Source organism: Lepidochelys kempii, chromosome 2 (assembly GCF_965140265.1).
Source record: "Lepidochelys kempii isolate rLepKem1 chromosome 2, rLepKem1.hap2, whole genome shotgun sequence".
Classification (NCBI taxonomy): Eukaryota; Metazoa; Chordata; order Testudines; family Cheloniidae; genus Lepidochelys; species Lepidochelys kempii.
In genome coordinates this window covers 49,494,765-49,517,032 of record NC_133257.1, presented here as the reverse complement: position 1 = coordinate 49,517,032, position 22,268 = coordinate 49,494,765, and the positions used below count along the sequence as shown (strand labels likewise).

At 41.3% G+C, this 22,268-nt stretch overlaps 1 protein-coding gene across 2 annotated transcripts in view; it reads left to right on the top strand.

The window, feature by feature from the left end:
* LOC140906553 (carbonic anhydrase 3-like) overlaps positions 1-21,589 on the top strand; it is a 28,115-nt gene extending 6,526 nt beyond the window's left edge. Inside the window, exons 3-7 of one of the 2 annotated variants that reach the window (XM_073330665.1) lie at positions 6,559-6,677; positions 9,044-9,136; positions 13,633-13,698; positions 14,458-14,613; positions 20,456-21,589. In XM_073330665.1, coding sequence (XP_073186766.1) covers positions 6,559-6,677; positions 9,044-9,136; positions 13,633-13,698; positions 14,458-14,613; positions 20,456-20,575 — 554 coding nt within the window. In that variant the 3' untranslated portion in view covers positions 20,576-21,589. The remainder of the gene's footprint in view (positions 1-6,558; positions 6,678-9,043; positions 9,137-13,632; positions 13,699-14,457; positions 14,614-20,455) is intronic. The other variant, XM_073330666.1, reaches the window with a different exon arrangement.
* Positions 21,590-22,268: the final 679 nt, after the last annotated feature.

The following is a 22,268-nucleotide window of genomic DNA, read 5'->3' as shown; positions in this document are numbered from 1 at the left end:
AGTACCAAAAACTTGACGCCGGTTAGTCTGCTGGTACGCTGACACCACTGTCTATCACCAATATTGTCTCATGGTTTCCTTGTATTCCCCCATCTGTCTGCATCTATCTGTTGTCTCTTGTCATACTTAGATTGAAAGCTCCTTGGGGGCAGGGACCATCTTTTTGTTCTGTGTTTGTACAGTGCTTAGCCAGGTGCATGAGTAGGGTTCCTAGTAATTATAGGTAAATACTTATTTATCTTTGCATAACACTTTGAGATTCTTCTATAAAAGGCTTTATCTAACTGCAAATTATTTATGATGATTTATTTATGTATTACTGAAGTCAATAAGACTTACAAGAATTACATAGCTAAAGCCCAGTACAATGCCTGCTTTATGTATGCCAGTGGATATGGCACATACCAACTAAAGACAAACAGCAAAGTTAAGCCTTTCACTTTGTGCTTGGCACATCTTTTATCCCTAGATCTTCCAGCATGTCTGGTATTTAGCATTAATTTGAGACCAGCAGTGCTTATGCACAAGAGGATTTAAGAATTGTATTAATGTTAACTTTGAACCTTTATGATATTGTTGGAGGTCAGAACTTCAGTGCTCTTCAGACCTAGTCTTCTGGAACTGCGATAGTGGTTTGGGTTATCAGCTTTCTGCCTCTGGAGTCATGGGCTGCATTCTTCATTTAGGTCAAACATGAAAATGAATTTGGGAGCTTATTTTATACCAGTGTCTGTTCAAAACAGGCCCAGAATTGAAAGACTAGGGTGGTTTGTGTAGTAAGTCAGGATTGATGTATGCTGGAAAATGGTATGAGAGGCCCACTCTTTATTCTTCTGTATAGACAGTGCCATTTGTTCCTAAAGAACACCAAATTCACATACAAATAAACCCCTTATTTCTTTTGAGTGTTATCTTCTCCTTTTAACAGTTATTTAGATAGAGAATTCCATTTTAAAATGTCAACAATGTAACCATGTGTTGAAGGCCTTTCAGAAAAGTGCTTACCTGACTTAATTAGCCACAATGACTGTGGATATACTGATATCTTCTGTTGAGCAATTGCTTATTTATTTATGGATTTTATAATGTATCATTGACATAATGAGCTGTAACATTTGCTCACGATATTGTCTCTTTGTTTTCTTGTAAAGCAACATTTTCTATCTCAGGGAATAATGCCCCATTATGTTCCCCTGTGGGTTATCACCTGGCCTTGTAGATCAGGCAACAGGTGAGTGTTTTAAGACATGTTTGCAAGGACAAACCCTCCTTATGTCTATAAACAGCGCTGACCTTCTGTGCCAAACTGATTTTTGTCACCTGACCCTCAGTGAGACAAGCCGCATGGAGGAGTCTCTGCTCACCTTAGTTGCATCCGCGTACGCAGCATTGACCTTCACTGGCTATGCCTGCCTCACTGACTTCACTGAAAACTGAAAAACTGCACTGTTTTGATCCAAGCTCAGCCTCTTGCTAGTCAGAAAACAATTCCATGATGGATAAGCATGAGGAGTGCAGGCCACTCTATCAGGCGTCTATCTCTGCACACCCAGTTACAGGCCCCACATTGTGACAGAGGCATCTTTTAAATAGGTGCTGCAAACACTAAATCTCAGGAAGTATCTTGGACTGTCTTCTCTCATTCATTGAATATTTATTCCTGTGGTGCCCAAAGGCCATATCCGAGATCAGGGCCGTACTTTGCTAGGCAGTTTACAAATATACAGAGTAAGAACCAGTCACTGACCAATGGGATGAGAGCTTGTTTTCACAAGGGTCCTCTCAGAACCAAAATGCTGCAAATACTTTCCCCACTGTTTCACCCCTAGAGAGGTGCACCCAAATGGCTTAGTCCATGTTGCTTGAGCCCAGCAACAGCAAACCTGAGGCTAAATAATGTGGCTAAAATGTTACTTCCTGAAGAATGGACTGTGGGAAATTTCCAGAATCCAAAACTGATACGTAAGGCCAAACACTCAGCTGCTTAAAGAGGGCAAGACACTCTTGAAGTGGACATCTCCACCAACAGAAATGCTGGACACCAAAACATCAAGAGAAAGCCTGTGAGCTACATCATTAAGCCTTTGCTTGCCATTTTCTGCAATCCCAACTCAGAGACCATTAAAAGAAGCTGAGAGATATTGTTGGGATTTCAATCTAGACTGTTCGGAGACCCTCAGTTTAGCTGAGGCTTTTGTCCAATTTTAATTTCCCAGAAAAGTGTTTCCCATTAGGACAAAATAAATTCAAAGCTTAGGGACAAAGGAATTGTGTGCATTATGTGCACTGAGGTGCAGAGGAATATTGTGGGTTCCCAGCTGTCCTTGCATTCAATATGACATTGCCCAGAGCTAGCACAGATGATGGGAAAGTGGGACATTCTCTTGGAAGAGGAGGCTCCATTACGTTAGCCCAACTAGCAGGCCAGACTCACTGCTGGGTTAATAGTGCCCATGTAGAGTAAATATTAGAGACCTCATGGGTAGGAAAAGTGCCGCCCAAACCACTTGTGGTCCCTAATTGGACCATGCAGTGTTCCTAAGGCATAGTAATAGTGAAGTTTAAGAACAGAGGAGACACCGTCAGCTCTTTGGCTGGGATAGTCAACCTCAAGACAAGCAGGAAGAAGACCAAGAGTATCCAGCCTGTAAAAGAATTTTCAGCTTTCACTTATCTGCTCCATCTCAAGGCAAGACTATTCACCAACTGGGAGATGTGAGATCTGGGAAGGGTAAGCAGAGTTTTCTTACTGACTTACAGGATAAGAGATTGAAACTGGCAGAGTCCTTTAAATGCAACCACTCTACATTTACTTGCAGAGATTCTTTTCAAAAACCAAAGCAGACATTATCAAAGGCAGGAATACTAGGGTTTTGTGTTTGAACTTGGAAAAGGTTCAATCTTCTCCTATTAATGCTGTGATAGACAACAGGCAGGCTAAAATTATAGTTCAGCTCTAATCCAGTGCAGGGGGACCCCATTTTATATATAAACGTAGAGCTATTACTCTAGTGTGGTGGGGTGTACTTGCCCTGCACTGGAAAAGAAGGGGTTAACCCCACACTCTGGGCAGAGGAAGCCATGCCTCCTCGCCCTTGCTGGGCATGCTCCAACTGCTGCTTCCGTATAAAAGGGAGCAGCCCAGCTCATTGTAGGCTGACCGTCAGAGAAGAATGACTGGTCTATTACTTAGAAATAGTAGAAACTGGATCAGCATGGATGACCACCATCCATAAAATCTGGAAATAAAATCTGGAAACTTTAACTGCTCAACATATTCCAGGGTCAGAGAATGTGGTGGTAAATCCTGTCTTTGGAAGGAAGCACCATTGGACCCTGAAACATTCCTCATCTATGGGAGACACAAAACTTTGAGATTCTGAAGATTCCAATGCAAAAATATAGGAAGCATGCATTCTCCATTCCTTGGACAGGCACAGAACTTCTCCACCTGTTTCCCCCACATTCCAGTACTCCAAAAAGTTAAGGATTCTCCATGATCACATACCTGCTGCCAGAGAATCATTGCATTCTGGAGGATTTCAGGTGCATGCCATCACATTCTTGCTTTCAGGTGGGAAAAGTGCAACCGACATAACCTAAAATAGGGATTTTGTTTTGTGGGCAAAATCAAACACAGAAGGTAAAAACACCCTTGTGATATTGTCTTATTAACTAGATATAGTCAGAAGGGACCTTTACTAGCACTGCCAAAATATGTACTGTTGCCTCTGTTTTCCCTGAAGTAAGTAGGACCAGAGAATTCGGAATGCTGACCTCCCAAACCAAATCAATACAGCTTAAATATAAATATTGTGGGGGATGCAAATGTTTTACTAAATCGCATAGCCTCTGTGGACAAATTCTAATGGAATATCAGAAACTCATCTGCAAAACTGCCATATCTCCTACTGTTGTATTTGTCTATCAGAGGGGTAGAATTGCATTTCCTAAAAATGAAGGCACCTTTGAAGAAGCAATATCTCAAAGGTTGTGAATTTCTTCAGTCTTGGAGATCTATGACACAGGAGGCTTGTTCTCCTGTTCTGCTTCATCTGATCATGGATGATAGAATTCAGAAGTCTCTGTCCTCTCCTGCTTAAAGAAGTACATTGGAAAGTCTCTGGATAGAAGGGATTGAGTAGACATCTTTTTTTGTTACAGTTGCAGGACCCTGAAAGCCAGTTTGGTCTAATGCAATCAAAGCTAGTCAAGAAAACCACAGACTTTGCTGTGTCTCCTTTTGGGCCCACTCCCAGAGAGGAACATCAGCAGCAGTGGGGATGTGACATCTCCAGAGAATTGTCCATAGCTCACTGGTTTGATGGCAGAACCTTTATAAAATATTACTGGAGACCTTCATATGTGAACATATTCAGCTTGGCAGTTTTGAATCTCAAGTACTAGAAAATTGAAATAATGTGGCATTATTCCATATGTATAAAAACAAGTTGCCTTTGATTTTAACAACAGGAAATTCTGTTTGAGGGGAATAGTAGCATATCATTTCCCCCACATCCCCAAATACTATATCAAGAGAGATGTGTATATGCTTCTTTCCCAACGTTTGGTCACATGCATTGTACTTAATCCTCTCATCCTTTCTGAGTGAAAGTAAACCTTACCCCTTTCATTTCTCCCTCTTCAAGAAGAGGACAGTTTCAAATAATTTTGTTCCAGTCCATAAGCTGAAACAAAATAAAGATGATTTTTTTATTACTTTTGAGCCATATCTCCTCTGTGGACTTCATCTTTATTTTTTAGCCCTTGGAATTTGGACCAAGTGTTTGAGAAAGGTATGTCTTATAGATTTCATCAATTTTTACCTAATTAGAATATGGAAGAGAGGTATTTACATCAGAGACCGTCTATAAATAAAGAGTCTGTTTATACCCTCATTATGTGCTTTTGTGTGTTTGTACCATATTTCTAAACAAACATAAAAGAAAAAGCCTTTCCCCTCATTGAGAGTATAGTCTTTCTGGTTCAAAATCAGTTATGGTCAAGTTAAGCCCTATTTACAGTTGAGAGAAGCAATGAGTTTTTTGGCATCAGGTTTTACAGCCTCACCTGGTGAAAGGATTACCACTGATTGGTGATCACTCACAAGTGAAAACAATGTAAGGTAGTGGGGCAGAAAAGTGTGTGAACAGTGTTCCCACACTTTTGACCTCACATGCATTGTATATGCAAAGTCACGCCACATGGAGGACGCCATTTTATACAGAAACGTGCAGAGATGGGGGGTTGATACTGGCGGGGCAGGATACACTGGTGGAGGTGGAGTACCTGCCCTTAAAAAATCAAGGTTGCACCCCATTGACCTTCAAACAGGATTACTGGTTTTATAAATCTGTTTTAGTGGAGAATTGGTAACCTTGACAGCTGCTACTGATCCCACTGACAAACTGCCTACAGTATTACATGTCTGAGAGACCACGTGAAAGGAAGATGGCCTTCTTCTGTATCCTTCAGATACTTTCTTTCTAGGACATTTCAGAAAAGAGCTGGGCATGGACTTACTCCTGGTCTTTTCAGATCCAGGAATGTAATTGTCTTTACCTGGTATGCCTTTACTATATGGACCCAATCCCATGATGTGTGGATCCCTTGCTGAAACTGTTTGAGCACCTTTAACTTCCATGAAAGTCAATGGCTATTGAGGATGCTCAGAGCCTGCAAGGATCAGTCCTAAGCTAATAGTCAGAAAGTGTGTAATTCATGATGCTATCATAAAATACACTTACCTTGTTCTTTGTGGTTTACAATGTAAAACCTTCCTATTGCTTGGAATAATGACTCATTAGTATGGCCCTGCTGGTGGCAATGTTGCCACGGGTATTACACATACTGAACTTTTTCAGAGAATAAGGTTTGTCTGAATGCTCAGTAACCACTTTTTAGCTCATCTGTTTTTACCTTTGTCTTCTGCTCTTTCTTCAGGAAATAGACCTTTCCCTAGAGATAACAGACTACACTGCAAACATTGCTTGCAACATAGTTTAAAAAGCAGTGACAGTACTGGATCATAGGCAGGGCTTGTAGCACTTTAGTACTACACCTACCCTACTAGTGCCATAAGCTTATGGCACTAGTAGGGTAGGTGTAGTACTGCGTGGCCCCTCTAGGCCAGTTTCACAGAGATTCCCATTAAATCCTCAGCATAAAATTGTGAATTCCATAACAGGACATTCACTGGCGAATGGTGAGCCATCCTGAGCACCCATCCTCCCCAAACTGTCATACATTCTGCCGTGCGGGGAATGGGATGTGTTCTACAACTGGCATCCCATTCTGTGGTTTTACCCTGATTCATGGTAATTTCTATAGCTCTGAAATCAAATAGTGCTATATAGCCCAGTGATAGGTAGATACAGGCCTAATCATGCAAGGTGCTGAGTGCCCTCAACTCCCACTGAAATCAGCTGGAATTGCTGTAGGTGCTCAACACCTTCAAAATGTTGGACTCCTCTGTGGTAATTGTATACGCTTATACTTTGAATCAAAGCTTCTTTGAAAAGGTCTGTAGCTAATGTTAATGTGGATTGTCAATTGCAGTGCTGCGAGGTGGACCACTCCCAGGACCCTACAGGCTGCGGCAGTTTCACTTTCATTGGGGTTCTTCTGATGACCATGGCTCTGAGCACATTGTAGATGGAGTGAAATGTGCAGCAGAGGTGGGACCAGTTTTTCTATATACTAGCGTACTGGGCAATTGGGCAACACTAATCGCTTCCTTTTCCAGTATTTATTTGAATTTATTGATTTTGTATGAACTATGTTATAGCTGTGACTATTCAAAAATGTGACCTGGGGTGAATCATTTCTGCCAACAAACACAGCTTTTCATAACAAAAATACAACTCCCCTGCCTGCCCCCTACCAAAACTATAAATTTTTGTAAATATGCCCAAACCTTAAATTCACCATTTTCAGTGAGATCTTTTTGCAGCAAACACAACTTTGGTTGCATTATTTTATTTTTTCTCAAACTTATTATAATATCATTTTTGCTGGTTTTATTGGTCATTAAGAGTTTTTCGTATATAATTAACTATTTATAAAAATAAAGTCCCAGGATTTATTTTTTTCACATGCATTACCAGTGTGGGGAAAAAGGTTATTACAAGGACATTTCAATTAGTTTAAAACTATTGTGTTTGAGAATATCCTTTAGAGCAGTGTTTCCCAACCTTGGGACACTGCTTGTTCAGGGAAAGCCCTTGGCGGGCCGGGCCATTTTGTCTACCTGCTGCGTCCGCAGGTTTGGCCGATCGTGGCTCCCACTGGCTGCGGTTTACCGCTGCAGGCCAATGGGGGCTGCAGGAAGCGACGCCGGCCGGTACGTCCCTCAGCCCGTGCTGCTTCCCACAGCCCCCATTGGCCTGCAGCGGTGGGAGCCGCGATTGGCCGAACCTGCGGACGTGGCAGGTAAACAAACCAGCCTGGCCCGCCAGGGGCTTTCGCTGAACAAGCGGCATCCCAAGTTTGGGAAACACTGCTCTAGATTTTAAATATCTGTTTTTAAAAATCTATCAGTGTATTGTCAAGAATTGTTTTAAATAAATATTTGCTGCTTTTTTGATGTAAACGCACAAACTACTATGGGCCAAACTCTCTGTAGTTAATGGCTGAGTTTGACCCAGTGTGTATTCGGTGTGGGCTTAAGCTCTGATAGCAATAAATTAATAACAAATTCTGCCTTCTTTGCACATCCTACATGGGAGCAAGTGTAAATTTCAAACTACCATGGAAACACCATGTTTTCTCTCTATCAGGAGCCGTGCAGCAGCCTGCTAGTGTTCCTCCCAACTCTGCAAGCCCGTACATGTCACATGTACCTACTGTACAGAGATATACCATGGCTTTGCACCAACTCCCATCCAGAAGAAATGCTGGCAGACAAGATGCATATCAGAGATGCCCTGGCCCAAAACTTTGTGTGGGGGCTGTGGGTGATTTTCCTCTTTCCTCCCTTTGCCTAGTAGCATCTACCATGGTCCAGCTCCATGGGTATCCCAGTTTCTACTAGTGGATTGAGTGGGAGCATTCTGTCCCCCAAACCTCTGTTTTTAGTTCCATCAAGAAAAGTCTTTTTACTTTGCCTTTGTTTGCGGGACTAAGATTTAACCCCTAGGCCTTTATACAGAGGAGAAACAATATATGGAGTGAATAATGCTTTGCTAGAATACAAGTGGAGGCTGTGGGCCATGTTGCTTTTATCCTAAACAATGATGCACGTAACAACAGAGGAGTAAATAAAGAGCAATATATTATATGCCGCATTCAGGAAGAGTGCTATTTTTTAAAATATGAGTGTACATGAGCTAAATTTAATGAAACTGCTGGATAATCTCATTGTGAATGAAGTTATACCACATTCGTATTATATGAAGATATGTCCAGATTCTGCATATATTCAGATACCATGGTGATGGCCATGTTATTAGAAGCTAAATAAATAGATAGCAGTCCTCTGGAAGAATAAATAAAACATTATGAAAAATTTCCTGAACATTTAGTATTGTAGACAGTAGAGATGAGAAAGAACTACAGGGTCACCTGGTCCATTCACTACCAGGTCAGGGGAGTGGGATGGAGAGTAGAGCAAGAACAGCAGAACCATGGTTTATAAAGCACAAATATATTTCAGTTTTTTAAAAGAATTTCTTTAACCTGAAAATACAATTGAGATTAAACACATCAATGGATAACTTCTGCATTGCATGTGTGCATGTTACATGCATTTGTAAGCATCTCCTCTATTACGTTATTTGATTAATTTCAAGCAAGTTTTGTATTTTTATGCTTCATTTAAAACCAAAGTAGTTGACAAGCAGTTGTTGCAAAAAACACAAGCATGTGGAAGAGCTGTAGAAGCAATAGGACATATTTATACATATTTTCATTTGGAGGCCAAGTTCTGCATTCCCTGTGCATTCAAAACTCTTTCAGCAGGATGCACAAGGAATGCAGGACCTGGCCTGTGATGGCATTTTATTGCATAACAGTATTTGTAACATTTACATTTCTTTGGTTCAAGCTTCATATGGTACACTGGAATCCGAAATATAGTAATTTTGCTGAAGCTTTGAAACAACCTGATGGCGTGGCTGTTGTGGGCATTTTTCTGAAAGTAAGTTTGGAAGTGTTCATTCTTTATACTGTTGCATACCTGTATTCTTCTGCTAATTGCAGGAAAAAAAGTTCCTGTTGTACTTACTTCTCAGCCATATATCTCATTAGAGAATAATATTCAGAATGATGCATACATTGGGATTAGGATAGGCCTGGATCCATAGAAATTTATTGCACTCACACCCATAAAACAGACTTTTAGCACCATCCCTAACATTCAGTAGTGTGTGTCATACATGTACCTGAATAGGAGTCATTTTATCTGCAGTCTGTACCTGTTGCTACATCCACAACACTGAGACTATGTTTTGATGGGGAGTGAGGGAACCCAGGTTGCATTTTCTCCTCCTCTCTGGGTGCCGTATCAATGGCAGGTATCTGCTCAGTAGCAATCAGCTGTGCAGTGTTACTCACTGAATGATTTCCATGACAGAGATCTCTCTCAAAGAATCTGCCTTAATCTTACCCTGACAAAAAACAGGGTCACTTCTTCCACTGTTCATGGCAGCCTGTCCCACAGCCACCCCCATCAACAGAGCTTTTCATCCTATCTCAGCAATATACACAATGATTTCTCATTAAGTTTATATAGGGATCATGAGAAAAACTTTCTCACTGTTCAGGTCCAAAGTTTTAGTCATAGATTCTAAGCCTAGAAGGGACCACTGTGATTATGTAGTCTCGCCTCCTTTGTAACATAGGCCAGAAAACTTCCCTGAAATAGTTCCTGTTCGAACTAGAACATATATTTTAGGGAAAAAATCTAATCGAGATTTTAAAATTGCCTGTGATGAAGAATTTGCCACAACCTTTGCTAAATTGTTTCAATGGTTAATCACCCTCACTGTTAAAAATGTATGCCTTATTATTTGTAGTCTGATTTTCTCTAGCTTCAACTTCCAACCATTCAAACTTGTTGTGCCTTTGTCTGCTAGACTGAGGATCCCATTCTCAAATATTTGTTCCTCATGTAGATACTTGTAGTCTATAATCAAGTCACCCCTTCATTTTCTGTTTGTTAAACTAAATAGATTGAGCTCCTTGGATCTACCACTATAAAGCAAGTTTTCCAATCGTTTAATCATTCTTGTGGCTTTTCTCTGAACCCTCTTCAATTCATCGACAACCTTCTTGAATTGTGAATACCAGACACAGTATTCTAGCAGCAGTCTCACGAGTGCTAAATACAGAGGTAATATAACCTCCCTTTGACTACGTGAGATCGTTCTGTTTATGCATTAAAGGATTGCATTAGCCCTTTTGGTCAGAGAGTCACCCTCTTGTTTAGCTGATTATCAGCCATGCCCCACAAATATTTCTCAGGATAGAGGTCTGTAAACATGGCCTACATTCTTTGTTTCTAGATGTATGACTTTGCATTTGGATATTAGAGTAACAGCCGTGTTAGTCTGTCTTCGCAAAAAGAAAAGGAGTACTTGTGGCACCTTAAAGACTAACCAATTTATTTGAGCATGAGCTTTCGTGAGCTACAGCTCAAAGCTGTAGCTCACGAAAGCTCATGCTCAAATAAATTGGTTAGTCTCTAAGGTGCCACAAGTACTCCTTTTCATTTGGATATTGTTTGCTTGTGCCCAATTTAGCAAGCGATCCAGATTACTCTTTATCAGTGACCTGTCCTCTTCTTTATTTTCCACTCTTCCTGTGTTTGTGCAAACTCTAAATTTTATCACTGATGATTTTATGTTTTCTTCCAGGTCATTGATACAAATTTTAAATAGTGTGGGGCCAAGAACGAATCCCTGCAGTACCCCACTAGAAATACACCTGTTTGATGATAGGTTTCAGAGTAGCAGCCGTGTTAGCCTGGGAATGGATGTGTCATTACACAAAGTAAAACTATTTCCCCATGCTTATTCCCCCCCCCCCCCCAACTGCTCCTTGGATTTTCCTGTTAACTGCTGGAAATGGCCCACCTTGATTATCACTACAAAAGGTTTTCTCTCCCCCGCTCTCCTGCTGGTAATAGCTCATCTTAAGTGATCACTCTCCTTCCATGGCATGCATCCGATGAAGTGAGCTGTAGCTCACGAAAGCTCATGCTCAAATAAATTGGTTAGTCTCTAAGGTGCCACAAGTACTCCTTTTCTCCTTACAGTGTGTATGATAACACCCATTTTTTCATGTTCTGTGTGTATATAAATCTCCTCATTGTATTTTCCACTGAATGCATCCGATGAAGTGAGCTGTAGCTCACGAAAGCTTATGCTCTAATAAATTTGTTAGTCTCTAAGGTACCACAAGTACTCCTTTTCTTTTTATTTTGAGACCTGTCAGTTAGCCAGCTTTTAATCCATTTATTATACACTGTGTTGGTTTTGTATCATTTTAGTATCTTAATCAAATTCCCATGGGGAACCAAGTTCAATGCTTTGCAGAAGTCCAAGTATGTTACATCAACTCCATTACTTTTACCAGCCAAACTTGTAATATTATCAAAAAAGATATCAAGTTAGTTTGACAGGATCTATTTTCCATAAACCCATGTTGATGGTCTTAATTATATTAATTTCCTTAAGTCTTTATTAATCAAGTTCCATATCAGCTGTTCCATTATTTTGCTCGGGATCAATGCCAGGCTAACAGGCCTATCATCACCTGGGTTGTCCTGTTTATCCTTTTTAAATATTGGCACAACACTAGTTCAGCCCAATGCAGAAATGGGATCCCACCATGAAGGTTGGATTTGGTCCAGATTCAAACTATCTTCAAATTCTGGAATTAGATCCAGCATTTTGGTTTAGGCACTTCTCTAATACTAATAGACACAAGCTCAAAGTCCTTACTGAAGTGTCTTTAACCAGGCAAAACTCAGTTGGTATGTCTACACTGCAATATAAAACCAGGGTCTGAACTCATGCTGAATCCTAATCCCCCTACACGCAAATTGTGCCAACCTAGGGCTCAGACCCAAGATCCCTGGATGGAGGGTCTGAGCCTGATTCAAGGTGGGACCCAAGTTTGAGCCCTATTGTTTTTCAGTGTAGATGCCGCCCCACTGGACTTGTGCTCTGGGAGTCTGCCAGAAGTATTCCACAATCCCAATGGCTGGCTGACTTTGTCCTCGGGACAGTCAAGTTTTCCCACACTGCACCACAAACAAAGGACCAGAGTGGCCACATTTTGGGAAGGCGCTGGGAAGTCTGGAATATGTGTGGTTGGACTCGTATCCACATGATGCAGTGTAGACACTGGAGCTCCAGGTTGAGACCCAGAGTTCAACAATTCCTGTCCTGGGGTTACAAATGAGTGTAGATGCTCAAGACCTACGTTAACAATCCCAGGGTCTGCTAACTAGAATTCTGCTAACACTGGGCTTACATTGCAGTGTAGAAATAACTTAGTGGGTTGAATAGTAGTTGAGTAGTGAAAATTCCTCAGATATTTTACGTCTGTCATGATTTTTCTTTCTCATTTGGCTGTCAGTGTCCGTGGTGAGAATGAGCACTGGTTATTAGCAGAGGTCGTAGTAGTACCGCGTGCAGTTCTCCACACATCTCTGGAAATGCACCTTGAGTCCGACCATCAGCAACGCTCACATATGAGAAGGCTGAGACGCTTTTCATTATTTCATTTTGGTGCTATCAAAACATTTTGAGTTTTTCAGTTCAGTCAAAACTATTCAGCAATTCACTGAAGATATTTCATTCAGTTCTAGTGATACTAGAGTGAGTCATGGTGTCTTCTCTGATGCTGTACTTCAATGGATGTTTGGTTTATGTGAAGCCTGCAGAACAAGGCCCAAGAGGAGGTAGTTTAAGAAGGGCAAATTTACATTACTGGTGACATGAACCATGTTATAACCCATTCTTCCAGAGATGAGAAGCTTCTTTAGTGTTAGACTCTGCTGCTATCCTCTTCTGAAGTATCAGAAGGCATAATGTAGTATTTCTTTACACTTCTTTACGTGAGATCAGATCCTTTGCAAAGATATCAGCTTTCCACTTCTATTTTCCCTGCGTACTCAGTTTAGCATGTAGTTTTATTCTTTACTAAAGTCAGGCTACTGCATAAGGGCTAAAGCATGCATTTGGTAGGAAAATTACCACCAACTTGTATATATATATATGCTAAAGAAACTATACATTTTCTCTTTGTTATAAGTAAAAATTGTGTGAGATGTGAAACTAATTTAGTTCTAATCATCAGAATTTCTTCTTTTGCATCCCATCCTGTCCCCACTCAAATCAGTGGGAATTATACTAGCCACTTCAACTGGAGCATGACTGAGCTTTGTAGGTAGTTTTAGCAAACACTACTGTAATGAAAAATCAAGTAATTTATTCTTATATTATTCTGGGTGTTTTTTCCCTCCATCAGGAGTAACGTTTTGTTGTTTTTCAGTACAAAATGGTCAGAGAATGTTAATTGGCAGAGGGATGGGTCAAGTAGCATTTTTCATGCAGTTGTGAGATATGAAGGAAAACAAATTCAGCTGGCATACCTACTGTTCAATTTATGCTTTCTGCATTACAGGTTGGAAAAACTCCCAAACCAGAGATGAAGAGAATTCTTGAAGAAATAGATAATATTAAGACAAAGGTAACAAAATAGTTTTTATTTTATTAAGTTAACTGGGTAGCTTCAGTAGCAAGAACCAGAAGGCCAGATTTGCTAGTCTGCTCTGGCTGCTTTGCATTGTTCCAGCAACACATAGCAGCCAGAGCATTCTGGTGACTATGGCCCAGAATATCTTCTCTTCTTTAAGGAGAAATATAATTCCTCCTCTCACTTCTCTAAGGTCCCCCATTGACTTCAATGGGCTTTCCATCAGCCCCTAAATACACGGTTGCCAGGCAGCCCTCACTGATATCAGCACAAATATCATTGCAAATCCTATCCTAAACTGTTTTTCAAATTAATTAATTACCTAAGGGCTTATATAGACAGAACTCCCACAGAAGGGATCTTAGTTTGCATAAGAATTACAGTATCAGAAAGCTTATGCTCAAATAAATCTGTTAATCTTTAAGGTGCCACCAGACTCCTTGTTAGTCACAATTGTTAGGTAACAGTACATTATGGTGACAAGAGTTTCTGAGAAGTTACAATACTTAGTTACATCAGTGGACTCTTTGATAAAGTGCATCTTATTTTATTTCTTTGGGAAATCTCAGCCTCGGACTAGTGGTCATTTCTAGAAAAGTAAGTTACAGGGCAAATATTTGAAAGGAGGAGGTCAGCCTCTTACATGATATTGGACATTTCATTAATTTTTCCATGGAAACTCGACTCTCATTTTAAGCAAGCTCGGTGTCTCCATTAGTGTTATTAAAGAGATTTCTGTTTTGTTTATTTAAGGGGAAAGAGGCTCCTTTTCCAAACTTTGATCCATCAATTCTTTTCCCTAAATCTCGGGACTATTGGACCTACCATGGCTCCTTCACTACACCTCCTTGTGAAGAGTGCATTACCTGGATTCTTCTGAGGGAGCCTATTGAAGTCAGCCCAGACCAGGTAAACTTCAGCTGGACATTAACCCCCTATTGTCATCGTTCTTTCACAATTTGAGATTATTTATTTACACATCATCCTGACCTTACTCTTTCAATAAGGAAAACTCCCACTGGAATCAGTGGGAAATTGCATGAATAAAGACTGAGTTAAAACAGAGTGAAAGCTGAATTTCAGGATTGGGCCCTTCTATTAGAAACTACTCAGTTGGCTTCATTAGGAACACCATTGGAACTCTGAAAATTGCTGCATAGGACTCCAGGTTTCCCTGGGCCTGCCACCAAATATAGCCACCCAACCCACGAGCCCCACATCCCAGTCTCTATATAATTCTAGTGCCAGCAGGTGGCAGCAGAGACTGAAATCCCTAGCTGTCTTCCTCATTTGGAAAATTGTTTGTTCCTCCTTTTGGCTTCCTACACCATGTCAGTGGGAGGATTCAGGTCACCAGACACCATAGAGTTTCATAAATCAGGCTGGGGGATGGGGGTGCTCACAGGGAGGCAGTGGGTGACTAGGAAATGAATGTGAGAGTTTGGGGCTATGTGGAGGTGATCTGATTGTAGGCAGGGTACAAGGGAGTTCTCACCACATTGGCCAAGGAGGAGTGGTAGCTCTCCCTTTCCTCTCTGTCTGCTCTCTCCTTACTTTAACCCATGAGTGTAGAAGATGGAGCTGGATGTGACACGCACACATTACTTCACATAGGAACTTAGAATCATAGAATAGAATATCAGGGTTGGAAGGGACCTCAGGAGGTCATCTAGTCCAACCCCCTGCTCAAAGCAGGACCAGTCCCCAACTAAATCATCCCAGCCAGGGCTTTGTCAAGCCTGATCTTGAAAACCTCCAAGGAAGGAGATTCCACCACCTCCCTAGGTAACCCATTCCAGTGCTTCACCACCCTCCTAGTGAAATAGTTTTTCCTAATATCCAACCTAAACTTCCCAGACTGCAACTTGAGACCGTTGCTCCTTGTTCTGTCATCTGCTACCACTGAGAACAGTCTAGATCCATCCTCTTTGGAACCCCCTTTCAGGTAGTTGAAAGCAGTTATCAAATCCCCGCTCATTCTTCTCTTCTGCAGACTAAAATATCCCAGTCCTCTCAGCCTCTCCTCATAAATCATGTGTCCAGCCCCCTAATCATTTTTGTTACCCTCCGCTGGACTCTTTCCGGTTTTTCCACATCCTTCTTGTAGTATGGGGCCCAAAACTGCACACAGTACTCCAGATGAGGCCTCACCAATGCCAAATAGAGGGGAATGATCACATCCCTCATCTGCTGGCAATGCTCCTACTTATACAGCCCAAAATGCTGTTAGCCTTCTTGGCAAAAAGGGCACACTGTTGACTCATATCCAGCTTCTTGTCCACTGTAACCCCTAGGTCCATTTCTGTGGAACTGCTGCCTAGCCACTGGGTCCCTAGTCTGGAGCAGTGCATGGGAGTCTTCTGTCCTTGCAAAACCAAAACCTGCGCTGCTCATACACCAAGCTTATCAAAATTTAAGCCACTAACCTAGATACTTCTGTGGTGTGATAAATCAGCGGAACGTTTGATGCATGTAACAAAAGTTATAGTTACGTATGTTTAAACCATTTAAATTCTAAGGGGTTTTTCAGTTAGAGCTGGTTGGAAAAAATGCAATGAAACTTTTTATTGGAATTTGCCATTTTTTTGAAATCTAAACAAATGGCAGAGACGGTTTGATTTTGATGAAGTTTTGACAGAACCCAGGCAGGGTTCCCATGGAATCCTGCCTGCCTCACAGGTTTCAAACCCTGCTTGGTTTTCAGCCAGATTGCCTGCCTGGCTTTTTGGCAGCCTGCCTGGCTACCTGCTGGAGAGCCAAGTTCCTCAGTAACCTGCCTAGAGGGCCTTACTGGGAACTGAGAGCCTGGGATAAGACCTGGCTTGCAGCCCACAGCTCCTCGAAAGCCCAGGGTCCTCTGCTCTGGGACAGCCCAACAAATAGATCACCTCAGGATCTGTGGCCCCTGGGCAGCATCCCAAAGGGACAGCCTCAGAGCCTGTGCTCCATTCCCTTTCTCAGAGAATTTTTAAATTTTTGGTTTTCATTCCAAATTTGAACTAAACCAATTTCAAAATATCTCCATGAAATGCCCACCTCTATAACTCCCTCTAACTTCCATCTTTCAGGCAGAAAATTTCCCAGGTCTGATGTCTATTTGTGTTGATTTTTTTTTCCTTTTGAAAATTTGAGCAAAATCACCAATTATACTTGAATGAAGACTGAGTAAAAAAAAAAATTTTTACTGTGGAGTGCAATGAATGAGGCACGATGAGCGAGACTAATAATAAATAGTCAACCAATGGCTCATGCAGTATGCACTGAATGAAGCAGGGGTTCCTATGATCATCTAATTGAAAACTGTATCATAATGCGACCTTACGTTTGGCATTTCTTAGGGATTCATTTTACAGCCATAATGTTCTTTTAATTTAGCTTTTATGTAATATTTCAAAAGATTCTTCCCTAAAATCCATTTTATTTGAAATACTAATTTCAAAAGTACAGTGACCTGCCCCACACATTCTAGGTGGCAGTGTGTAACAAAGGTGATTGCAAAACTTGCATTAATTTCTATGTAAAAAGTACATTTCTGGAAATGTTCTTGGCTAAATTTTAGTAGACAGAAGTGGTAACTTTGGGTGACCTTCATTTCTCTGAGCTGAAGGCTTCATACCCAAGATGATGGTCTTTGAGGAGAAATAAATATATTTGTACATTTCCATCCCCTGCCCCAGCACTTAAATGGTAGAAATCTGATAAAATTGACCAATGATCATTTTGGTGATCTCACATTTAAAGATCAGTTTTCTAATCTAGGATTGTTCCTACACTCAGCAGTCCACAATGTATGAGTGTCCCAAATTTCAAGACTCTAGCTAAATAGGAAAATGAAAATTCAAGGAGTCAGTGAGTGACATGTTACACAGGTACGTATTAGATTATACATATGTATTTACATATGTATAACTTCTCATCCTAGAATCTCAAGGTGCTTTTTTAATATGGTACAAATAAGCCAGTGCCGGCATCTTTGACACTGCATATAGATTCTGGTTGGTATTAGCATATCACACAACAATTTGATTTCCAAATTCTGACCTGATACTTTTGTGGCTGCTTATTATACGAAAAATGGACTAAGCGGAGTACAGTGAGATTGCGAGAACTGAGGGGCTGACTTGAACCTTAGTCCCAAAGGTTAAAGCTAACATAAGCTCCTGCATGACTATATTAACATAGCTCATCGCTGCACTTTCATAGCTCATTCAAATACAGAGCTGATCTGGAGGTCACTTCCCTATTTTTCCCTATTTATACCAAAATATAAAGGTATTAGATATTTGAGAGCTTCTCCTTGCATGCAAAATGCAAATTGGCTCTGGTCAGCTTTCCTGGCTCAACAACACAAGTTTGGTTAGAGCCTCATTACTGACTCAGGTATTTACAGTACATTTATTTGGAACTCCGATGAAGGCATAGCTATTAGTGAACAGCTCTGTGTTGCATCAGCAATAAAAATATCAACTTTCTCTTCTTCCCCCACTTTAAGGGTCGATCTTAGTGTGAAATTCATTTAGAATGCAACAACTATGTGCTGAATCATTGATCCAGCTCCATCTGATGTGTTTCTGATCACTGCTGTATTCAGACAACACTCTTCTTTCTAAATAGTGCCAGTAGCAGGTTTTAGGCATGGCATTAATTGTTCTCCCAGTAGCCAGCAGGGCCTGTGTGTAACCTGCAAGGGAGCACCTTGATCGGTTCATCCAGAGAGTCTGATCATTTCAAAACATGGATAATTAGTACTTGTAGCCATGCTTTGTTGCTTATTTGGGGTTATGCTGTTTTACAGACGGAATTATTAGTAGTAATATTTGTAGTCATGCCAAGGAGCCCCAGTCTTGGACCAAGGCCCCACTGTGCTGGGCACAGTACTAACACTGAACAAAATGAAAATCCCTGCCCCAAAGAGCTGACAGTATAAGTGACCATCACCTGAGAGAAGTTCACAGGATCAGACCCTTAAAGATCTCTAATCCTAGAAGCCTGCTAACATTCAGACTTGCTGACAGTAATGTTGTAAGTGCTAATCCCTTTGACAGAGTGGCCAAGATTGTTCTCCTTCTGTATGGCTGGGACACTGAGGGCCGAATTGTCCAGTGTGCAACTGGTGCACCTGGAAAGATGTGCTCACTCCACACGCATTAGGCTGTGAGCCATTACCCAGTCCACTCTTTGTTATTATATTATTTCTACAACACTCCTGGCATGCATGGAACTTTACAGAAAATGCACATACAAACATCCATTGGTGCACTCCAGTGTGGCGGGGGAGGTACAGCAGGAGCGAGTTCCTTTGGAAGTAGGGCCCTCTGGCTGCAGAGCAAGAGAACGTCATCAAGTCCTGAAGAGCACTTGGAAAATGCAGCTTGTGGCATCACAGAAAGAGAGGTTAACCCTGGATTTTTAATTTTTTCAGCAGAAAAGAAACAAACTGAAGGTCCTGCTCCTAACCCATTCAAAGCATTGCAGGAGGCAGCATCCTACTTAACAATATTGCTGCCACTAGTACCGGTCTTCCTACTATACCACAACAGGATATAGCCTGTGCCTCAGCTTGTTATTGAAGCAAAGGATTTGTTGGAAAATCCAGCCCTAAGGGCTTCTCACAAGGGACCAAATCCTGACACATCCCTCGCAACCGCTGAGAGCTCTATTGCTAGGACAAAATGGTGCAGTTCTTGTGCTGAAAGGGAGGGGCTAGGATTTGGAGCCCCTGCATAGGTGGTCCACACCCCTTGCATGTCATAGTACTCTGCAAAACCAGTGCTCCCTGCACCCCATCACATTGAGCCTGGCGGCAAGACTGAGCTGGAGAATACAGACGTGGAACTGGATTTATCCACTGTATCTGTCTGTCTGTCCATCTATCTACAGTCAATATTTATATAGTTTTGCTGTAGTATCTAGGCAATGGGTCCCCAGGCTATTTTATCCCATTAAATGGTTCCCAAACTTGGTTCGCGGCTAGTGCAGGGTAAGCCCCTGGCAAGCCACGAGACACTTTGTTTACCTGAGCGTCCGCAGGTACTCAGTGGCCGCGGTTCACTGTTCCTGGCCAATGGGAACTGTGGGAAGTGGCACAGGCTGGGCTGGGCAGATTTCTCATGGAATGCAAAACACATGCCTCTGTTCTCTAAAATAGAATTACATTCCTTCATTGGAACAAAACCTTGTTAAACCACTCTTGCTTTTTTGCCAGCTTAAAAGACAGCCTTACATTCTGAACACAGGATACAGTGAGCCATGAGGCCCATGATGCATTTGTTATTATGTTTCAGATTAAAAATCCAGCTGATGAACTTTTCACTGCCTTTTGAAAATATTAACTAAATACTCTGCAGGCAAGCTGTCACCATGATTTCTGTCATCCTTTATACTCTTACTCTGCCTCCCTGATCATGAAGGGTAATTTCCACTGCAGTTCTACAGCACAAGGGGCACACAAGGGCTGCCTATCCATTGCGCACCACAGAGCTCCTCAGTGCGAGGATGTGTGGAGATGGGGCATAAAGAGGCAAGGCATGCTCAGAGGATCCTCTGCTATAGAGATTGACTGTGTAAGGATCCCCAGAGGCTATTCCAGCCATTAGGCTGCAGTAGTCTCCATGCAGTGGCTCCTGTGACTTTGTAGGGAGATTCCTCCCCAACACCCAGTGGTTGGCCCAGCTTGTTGGTCTAGGCCTTACGCCCTGAATTTACCCCTAAGTGGATTCCATGTTGACATTTTAATTTTGCTTTCTTGCAGATGGCAAAGCTTCGTAGCCTTTCCATCAATGCTGAGACAGAACCTGCTCGCCCAATGGTGGATAACTGGCGCCCTCCTCAGCCTGTGAAAGGAAGGGTGGTGAAAGCCTCTTTCCAATAAAATCTGTACTAAAACTGGGTGTCTTCGAGTGAGGAAATTCCTACATCTCAAAGCCTAGTTAGCTTTGTGCTCTCTACTGCTCTTCCTCTGGAGGCAGATCTGTTTCTGATTCTGAAATGCTGAGTAATGAAATGTCGTGGATCAATTAATCTAATTTTGAGAGGTCAAAAATTACGTGAGGCAAACTCTAACTTTAACGTGAAAATGTGGAATCTGTGTTTGGATCTCAATAACAACTGTGTTAGCTTTGGCAGTAGTATTTTTATGGATATTTCTAAGGGAGAAAAATGGTATAATTACCAATGGCTAGAAAAGGCCTTTTCCCACTATCCTTATGTTCTTTAGTGCTCACCTTTTTCAAGACCATAGAGGTTTCCAACTAAGAAACAATGTCATCTGAATTTAAAATGGGCAATATGATCAAATTCTATTATCAGTTGTACTAATATAATCCAGTGGGAACTCCTGTGTGTAACTGAGGGCAGAGTTTTGGCCTTTGTATTCATATAGAACTGTTGAGAGTACAAAGACTCACTAAATTCCCATAGATAATTAAAGCAAGTTAAGATTTTAACAAACTGAAAGGTTAATATTGTACAATTTCATTTTGAAAATTGAAATCCAGGTGTTAGATCAAACTAAGAGTAGAGAATTTGTAGGCCTTCTTGATGGATGAAACTGGATAGATTCTGTAGAAAGCCCTTTAGCATCCTAAGTGTTATTTCACTTCCATTTTTAATACTATAACATTTTACTTATATGTCTCAAGGCCAAATTTTATCCTCATGCATATATGCATTTGAGCCTGATGTCACTGACATTTGTGTGCAAGTATCTGAGACCAGAATTTAATTGAATATCTAAAAGCAATTGACTGCTATGTTCTCCTCCTTTGCTGTTGGACTCATCTTATGGTAGCAAAAGCAATGAAACAGGACTGCATGACTGCAATTAAAGTAACAGCACCACTTCTGTCTGAGGACAACCAACACAAATAAATACTCTTAAATAAGAGATCCTGGTTTTGGTTTTATTTCTAATGTTGGGTGACAGGAAAAATAACAGACACAAATTTAACAGGAAGACTTGGTAATGTCTTCCATAACACATTTGTTATGGGTTCATGTGAGCCACTGGAGCAACTCACAAGCAAACTCTTTGTAATTTTACATCAGTCAAATTGATATTCAACTCAGGGTGGCCATCTGGGCTTTACATTCCACAAAGTAAACAAAAATAGGCTTTGGCTGAACAAGCTGGCTTTTGGAGTTAAGATAGGAAAGATAATTCCTCCAGCTTCAGACAGAATTGCCTCTTGGATGAAGTAGCCAAGCCAGTTTACAGTGCCATCAGGCCTGATTGGCTTTTGTCTGCTCCCAGTCCTTCCAGCTGATGGAGGATCAGTTCTCATTGGTTCCCTCCATGGCTGATGCTGGATGGCCTCCCTAAGAAGTTCCTGGAGATCTAACTTCTCTGCCATTATTTTCCCCAAAAGAATACTTTCTCCTTTGGGCATGGCCTCCAGCAGAGGGTAGCAAAAGCCTGGTACAACCCCTCACAACATTTCTGTATAACTTAGAAATGGATGAAGACTGTAGTACCCAACCCATTTAGCTATTTGCTTGAACTGGAAGATACAGACATGTATCTTTATGACTCCCGATAGCATCTCAAAGATGTGGTACTTCATCAG